General features: G+C 36.6%; 1 protein-coding gene across 1 annotated transcript; it reads left to right on the top strand.

Annotated features, from left to right (window-relative positions):
* The first annotated feature begins 1,966 nt into the window (after window positions 1-1,966).
* Window positions 1,967-4,025, top strand: LOC139858499 (pentatricopeptide repeat-containing protein At5g66520-like). Its single transcript, XM_071847345.1, has one exon. The coding sequence runs from the start codon at window positions 2,140-2,142 to the stop codon at window positions 3,805-3,807; it is 1,668 nt and encodes a 555-aa protein (XP_071703446.1). The 5' UTR covers window positions 1,967-2,139; the 3' UTR covers window positions 3,808-4,025.
* The last annotated feature ends 4,398 nt before the right edge of the window (window positions 4,026-8,423 follow it).

Here is an 8,423-nt window from a genome sequence, read left to right as displayed (position 1 = left end):
TGCGAATGACGTCTCATATAGAGGGCATGACCGTTATCTGTGGGACCAGAGTTGATACTCCGTTAGTCGATTCTGACGGGGTATTACAAAAACCCTATTTGCTACAGTAAAAATTACTTTGCTACAGTAAAACACTATTTGCTACAGTGAAATCGTATTTTGCTACAGTACTACAGTGAAAACGACTTTGCTACAGTGATTTGCTACAGTAAACACTATTTGCTAGTACACTATTTGCTACAGTTAAACACTATTTGCTACAGTGAACACTATTTACTACAGTGAACACTATTTGCTACAGTACACTATTTGATGTCGACAACTAGCAAACAAAAACGGAAAAGGCGGCCATGCGATCGCATCGCAAAAACACTGAAAACTCATGCGATCGCATGAGCTACAGTAAATCGAAAAGTAATATAAATACGCAGTTTGTTCGACGAAGTTTATCACAATTATCTCTCAATATTTATATTAATATTATAATTTTAAATTTAAGTTTAATAATAATAAGGTATATACAAGGGTATTTTTAATTCGGGTTTCAAACCGTTTTAAGCTAAGGAAATATTGGGTATTGTTCGGGGTATTGTTCTTGAATCCAAGGTTAACCATAAAGTCGTCTACCATCATTACGTCTATGCAATTTGCTAACAATATTGAGTCTCAATATTGAACTGTGAGTTATAGTCACCCTTTTTAAATACTTTAAATATTTTTGGGCTGAGAATACATGCAATTTATTTAAACGCAATAAGACACAAGTACATACTAAATTCTACACTGAGTTAAACCGAAAATCCCTTAGCTTTGGTAACTAGTAGCTGCCAGTACATAGGATATGGACTGGTGGGCGCGAATAATTGTATATGGATCCATAGGGCTTGACATCCCCATTCGAGCTAGAGCGCTAGCCTTTTAACGGACGTATGTTATTTGAGTTTAAGACACGTTGGTTTGCGTGTATTAAAACGAATGGGGTAATTATCACTATAGCGTTAAGTTTAGTTACCAGGGTGCTCTGTTATGTAGAATCTATTGATAAACTTTTGATGAAATCTTGTGGTCTATCTTTATATATGTTTATGACTCGAGCAATTAAACCTATAACTCACCAACATTCGTATTGACTTTTTAGCATGTTTTATTCTCAGGTCCTTAGAATGCTTCCGCTGTGATGTGCTTGTTGCCTGCATGGAGTCTCTCATGCTTTGTACAAAGTTTATTGCATTCAAAATAAAACTGCGTTGTGTAATAAATAATTGGACTGTGATGTCAACCTGTAAATTAAAGACTTGTGTATTTCGGGGTTTTGCTTATACCTAAGCACTCGCCCACATGTTTATAACTTTCTATGTTTATAAAGTCACTTATTTTAATGAATGCAATATTTTATCAAAACGTATCATATATAGGTCAAAACCTCACTGTGAAATCAATGATTAACGTGCCGCGTCAATAGCGATTTTGACGGGTCGTTACAGCATTCAACAAAAGATTAACATTAATTGTTTGTTTTGGGAGGACCATGGCCCACTCATGCCGTCCCAAAGGTCTGCTGCAAAGCACTACCATAAGCAGGGACGGATGATGGCATGGGTGGGCCATGACCCTCCCAAAACTTTGTGCTAAAGAAGCAGGAACGGATGATGGTATGGGTGGGCCTTGACCCTCCCAAAATTTTGTGCTATTAGTGTAATTTCTACTACATGTTATGTTGTAGCCCCTCTAAAATGATTTTGAAACGATTTTAACCCCCTACTAATGTTGTTTAAGATCCGCCCTGACCAAGTACAACACTCCAAAAGCATAGTGAAACCCTACATAATCAAAGGATTAATTCATCTCACAAACACAACATTATAAATACGAGTAATCACATAAAGTCAGTCACCGGATACAAAAGATGAAAAAAATTGCTCACCATGACCAAAACCACTAAAACTTCTAACTAAATATTAACGCTCATAAAAACAAATTAAGTGGTGATAATGTGATAAGTAGGTCTGATAATGAAAAAATAAACTATGATTATTAAGACTCGGCCCATTTGAAACTAGTAACTATGACCTCAAACTGCCACTACAAACAACCGTACGGTCCATCACCACTTTTTGATCATATCTGTAGTGTTCCTGTATGTTAATTCAAGAATCTTTTCCCGCCATCACTCCAAAACACCCTACATCTCTTAGATTTCTACAACAATTCATCTTCAATATCTTCGAAAAGGCAAATACATTTACTAAAACCACCCAAATCCACACCCAAATAATTATAAACGATTTCACCCAACGCAATTTCATCATTGTTAAGCTGCTTCAGTCTTATGTATCTTCAGGTCACCTTCATCAAGCTCACCAAGCTTTTAATCAAATCAACAACCCTAGCACTACTTCCTGGAATCAAATTATCAGAGGATATGCTGGAACCGATACGCCTAGTGTTGCGGTCCATCTGTTCGATGAAATGCTACAATCAGGAACAATGGCGGACGAGTACAGTTACTCGTATGTGATCAGCGCGTGTGCTCGTGGGAAGTTGTTGCGATTCGGGGAGAAGTTTCATGGCAGGGTCTTAGTTAGTGGGTTTGGTTCGAATCTGTATGTGCAGACAAGTTTAGTAAATCTTTATGCGGTGGCAGGAAAGGATGCACATAAAGTGTTTGATGAAATGCGTGTGAGAAATATAGTGACGTGGAATACACTACTTGCTGCTTATGTCAAGTGTCGTGATATTATTGGGGCACGTAAAGTGTTTGATGAAATGCCAGAGAGGAATATTGTTTCTTGGACGACGTTGGTTTCAGGGTATGTACAGATTGGTGACTGTAAGGAAGCTTTGTCTTTGTTACATGAAATGTTAGAAGATCGTATGGAATTGGATCATGTGACTTTGATTGCTGGTTTGTCTGCTTGTGCGGAGATTGGTGATTTGAAGATGGGGAGGTGGATCCATTCGTATATTGATAGGAGTTGGCATATGAAGGACAAAGAACAAACGGTTCGTTTAAATAATGCATTATTGAACATGTATGCTGGTTGTGGTGTTATTGATGATGCATATGAGTTGTTTAAACGTATGCCATTGAGAAGCACTGTATCATGGACCACCATGATTTCAGGTTTTGCAAAACAAGGTCGTGGTGAAGATGCTTTAAGTGTCTTCCAATGGATGGAAAAAGCAACAGATAATAGTACAAAACCTGATGCTATAACTATGTTAGTTGTGTTGTATGCTTGTAGTCATTCTGGGTTTGTTGAACAAGGCCGATGTATATTCAAAAACATGGTTAGAATTTGGGGAATTGAACCTAAGATTGAGCATTATGGATGCATGGTTGATCTACTAAGTCGTGCTGGACACTTGGATGAAGCACATAAGCTTGTTGAATCTATGCCAATGGAGCCAAATGATGCAATCTGGGGAGCGTTACTTGGTGGTTGTAGAATCCATAAAAATGTAAATCTTGCTTCTCAGATTGCACAAAAGCTGGCTAAGTTAAGTCTTGATGATGATAAAGCTGCTGCTTATTTAGTACTCATGTCAAATGTGTATGCTGGTGCTAAGAGGTGGAAAGATGTTGCGAATGTGAGAGAAAAGATGGTTCGGTTGGCGTTGAAAAAGGCTCCCGGGAGAAGTTGGATACAAATAGGTGGGTCGGTTCATGAGTTCTTAGCAGGTGATAGGAATCATAAGCAAGCATCTTTGATCTATGAGATGCTTCTTTTGGTCACAACTGAAGCAGGGTTAAGTGGTTATAAGCCTGATGTTTATGAGGTAGTACAACATTATGTTGGTCCATAGGCAATGTGCATCATTGGTTCAAAGTACCGTTAATAATTTTTAGTAATTTATCATATGCCCGTTAAGATTCATTTTGTCCTTACATTTCTCATTTATCTGTTTAATTTATAATGTATAAAAGGTTACACGTGTAATGAAGCCTATATAAACACATTCATATATGTGTAGCCTTGTTGGCTGCAGAATGAAACTAGGTTTATGACTATTAGAAGTTTTAAGATGGGAAAATAGAATGACATATTGACATTCAGGTGGTGTTTGCCAGATGAAGTATCTTTGCACATTGATACTCAGGTAACTTTAGGGAGTTCCTCTTGTTGTTAGTGTGTGTTGCTAATTGAATTGAATTGAGCTGTTTGTTTCTTTAAGGTTTAGTTTGTAGAATTGTGATCAGAAATGGACTACTTTGTTATTAGTGTGTGTTGGTAATTGACTTGAATTGTTTGTTTCTTTAGGGAGGATATATGAAACAATATGACATGCCATTGTATTACAATAGTACAACTCACACTATAAATGATTACAGAAGCTGGTCATAATATATTTAGGTTTGATTGTGAGCCGAAAGGATATATCGACTCGTTAGCTTTGTTGACTCTGAGGTTTGGAAGGAGAGCTAGTGATATGAAGGTATAATTGTTATTCAAACTGCTTATCTACATGCTTATTGTGTGTTTAAAATATGCTACTTTTGAGTATTTGAAGGGACAAAAGTGTTTATGCTACATGTTTACTTTAGGGTGATATGTTACGCTTACAAAAAGTTAATTACAGAGGAAAAAGTAGTTAATCTCGTTGGTACATTTTTCATGTTATGACATTACGAATAAAGAGAATTACGATAGAGGAAAAAGTGGTTAGTTTCGTTGGTACATTTTTCATGTTACATCATTTTGTAAGAAACTTATTGTGAATTTGAATCATGTTAAAGAAATGAAATGTGTACCATCGCATTGTAATGGTAGCTTCTCTGTTTGTTCAGATGGCTAGTTTGGCGGCTTATTTTGGGCTCGGAAAGCAATCACACCGGCAAGTGTGGTTTACTTTATTGTTTATTTAAATTCCGATTTTGTTTGATGATCTTTTAGGGTAGAAGCTGTGAATTGTGTTATGAGTCTATTCGAAAGTTTGTGGTTTTTTTACCCTTCTTTTATGTTACTTATAAATATAAAAATTAATTCATGATTTTTTAGACGATGTGAAGGAAGATTGGCATTGTCGTTCAGGACTAGGACCGAGTTTTATTTTAGAATTATTTTAGGAGTTTAGATGACGTTCGTATGAATCTTGATCTCAAGTATTGCGCAACTGTTCTTTTTTGGTAAATTCACTTTTTTCGCGTACAGTTTGCATCCTTTGTTATCTCTTTAGAGAAACTTTCAGCTTTTCGGAGGACTTTTTCTGATATTCCATGATTAAGTTGTTATTTATTGGAATATGGATATGGATGGAAATTTAACTATTATAATTTGGCGGAATATTCAATGGGTCGAAAAGGGTTCATGCCGAACATAATAAAAGTTTTTGTAAGGATCAATTTGGTTAAACTCTTGAAAGATTTCTGTCTCATTCGTGTATCTATTGAATTAAATATTTAATGCGTTAAATGTGATTTTAAAAGCGAAGTATATTATTACAAGAATGATCCATTTTCCATGTCCATTGAGAAGCTGTAAAATTGTTGATTTAGACCGATCATGTAGGAATCAAGCCTTCAAGATATTTTGACCGAGAATAATTGGGTTTCTCCAAATGCTACCACCAGAAACCGTAGTAACGCGAAAGCTGCTCTAGACAGAACTAGCCGGAGCACTAGACCACCCTCATCTAGTAGAAACATTGGCGGAGAACGAGTTCCAGAACTAGCTGAACCGGATTGTGCTCCACGTGACGCTTTTGACCTAGGCGCACTTGTGGATAAAATAGATAACAAACTCCTTCAATCAAATGAAGCCTTGGACGAAGAATCTTATACCGCCACTGCATCTCATACCATCACTGAAACCACTTAATTTCTTGAACCATCTAAGTTTCTACATAGTCCGTCATTGTAGTTGTTATCCCGTTTTTGTGTGGACCTTAAAGAATACAAATACTTCATAGAGACAGCGCGTTGCAAATCCGATGTAATTCCCTAAAAGTACGGTTTGGATTAAGTAGCAAATATGTTGATCATGCAGGAAGGCCACAACTACAGTGATGGACTGTGAAGAAACTTCATTTGGTTCAAGAAATTTTGTGCTTTCAGTGATGGTATGAGCTGCAGTGGCGGTATAAGATTCTTCGTCCATGGCTTCATTTGATTGAAGGAGTTCGTCTTCTATTTTATCCACAAGTGGGCCCATGTCATAAGCGTCAGGTTGAGCACGACCCACTTCAGCTAGATCTGAAACTCGTTCTCCGCTAATGTTTTTGCCAGATGAGGGTGGGCTAGTGCTTGGGCTAGTTCCGTCTAGAGCGGCTTTCGCGTTACACGGTTTCTAATTGTAGCATTTGGAGAAACCCAATTGTTCTAAGTAAAAGTATCTGGAAGGCATGATTCCTACATCATTAGTGTAGATCAACAATTTAGAGCTGGTTGGACAAGTATAAACAACAACTGATTGTGTATGATTCATTCACAAAGGGTCAAAAGTTTGAGGAATCGCGAGGTTGCTATCTCGTCTAAGGTGAATCATGTTGGAAGTTTAATTCCTATCAATGGTGGGAAGGTTGCCACAAGGACTAATATATCGTTTGTGGTTCTTGACCCTTTATTTGTTCGTCGGATAGATGGACTTAACAATCGAGTAATCTCTATATGCTAATCACTAAACGTTTCCATTTCAGTTTAATAGGACAGTTGTCTTGTTTAAGTCATTGAATTTAGTCCGTATTCAACATCTTGTTAATTACTCGTTAGTTAATTAGTTATCTTGTCAACAAGTAAAGTTTATCATAGTTCCTCTTGTTGTGAATTAGGATGCGTTTCTTTGCCTCTTATTTGATCACCCAGGGGGACTAGGAATTCAAGGGCTAAGGGGCAGCGCTAAATCATTTACGATTTAGGTCCACCATCATGTACATTCTACACCGTCCACACATATGGGCTATAACCAAGCTCAGATACCATTTGTAGGATCTATTTAGGTCCACCACCATGTACAACATATAAGCTCATGAGTTTCACATTACTCTAAAACCAATTGGTGGTAGAGTGAGGTTCCCATAAGCTTATATATACACATTTGTTTCTTTCACTTTCCGATGTATAGCACAATGTACCGATTAGCTCCAACAATACTAACAGAAATAATCTTTGTACGTAGTATTTATTTTGGTGCAAGAAAATAAAAGAAGCAATAAACACACAGACTACATCGTGCTTTTTCTCTTGTACTTTTATTAACCAAACTAATAGCTTTTATAGCCGATGAAAAACATCAAAATTGCACTAAAAAAAAAAAACTACCATATCATGTGCCTAAAGAAATGGCACACGTACGCCTCTGATCACCAACTATCCCACATTTCATATTTCCAGCATTCATTTGGTCAACTATGACCAATTCCCAATTAATTAAACAAATAACAAACATTAAACATAAATATGAATTAATGCAAACTTAACGTATAATAATAAACCAATTAGTTCCAACAGATCAAACTGTCATATACTGAAATAATGATCTTACTTGACTTTTCATGGGGTTCATCTCATCTCATCGGGTACAAAGTTAGATGCAAAGATCTGCAATCAAAACAGCTTTGTAATTTTTAGCTTTTTATCTAATGAAATGATCTTTGGCAGCATGATGATGGCTATGCAGCTGCAGTCACAGTCAGGAAGCATTATATATAAATTGAAATTTTTTTCGATTCGATCGTCATACGATTAACGGGTTACTGGAGGACACACTAATGGTTGTAATGAGAGATCTAAGGTTGAAAACGTAGGACCGGCCCTGCAATTGGCTCCTCATGTTAGGCATTGTGAGGACATGAAGCATACAATGTGGTGTGCCCCCTTTATAGTTTGTTAATTTTAATATTTGAGTTAAATGCATTAAAAGGTTCGCTTAAAGTCCTTAGCATGTTACATTCCAATCAATTTAAATCCATATTATTGTGTTTGACTGTTTGAATATCAAGTAGCTGTTTAAACTATGAAACGCTTATATTTAAATTGCTGTTTTTAAATTATAAAGTAGCTGTTTTATACGGAGTAAATTGATACATTGATTGATATTTTTTTTATCTACTATTGAGTTGTTCAAACACTATACCACAATTGTTTACGAGTATTAACTATGATTACTTATTTTCAAAACTGTGACCTTAGAGATCTTAGCCCTTGATTACTTTTTCCCCTTGATCTAATGGCTCAAACTAACTTTCCTCATTAGAGGTGTGCATGGTTCGGGAGAACCGAAAAAACCGAAAACCGAGGAGGAACCGACCCAAAACCGCAATACTTGAAGTTATTTGGTCCGGTCATTGGGTCATTGGTCCACAGTTTTACATTCTTTCGAGTATTGTGGTTAGTCACGTGCATGCATGCATGCATGTTCCTATATTTCCTTATTGTATGCATGTAGTGACAGTAGTAGTAATTATGCATGAATAATGCATGATCA

This window comes from Rutidosis leptorrhynchoides, chromosome 7 (genome assembly GCF_046630445.1).
Source record: "Rutidosis leptorrhynchoides isolate AG116_Rl617_1_P2 chromosome 7, CSIRO_AGI_Rlap_v1, whole genome shotgun sequence".
Classification (NCBI taxonomy): Eukaryota; Viridiplantae; Streptophyta; class Magnoliopsida; order Asterales; family Asteraceae; genus Rutidosis; species Rutidosis leptorrhynchoides.
This window is presented reverse-complemented; position numbering and strand designations above follow the sequence as displayed.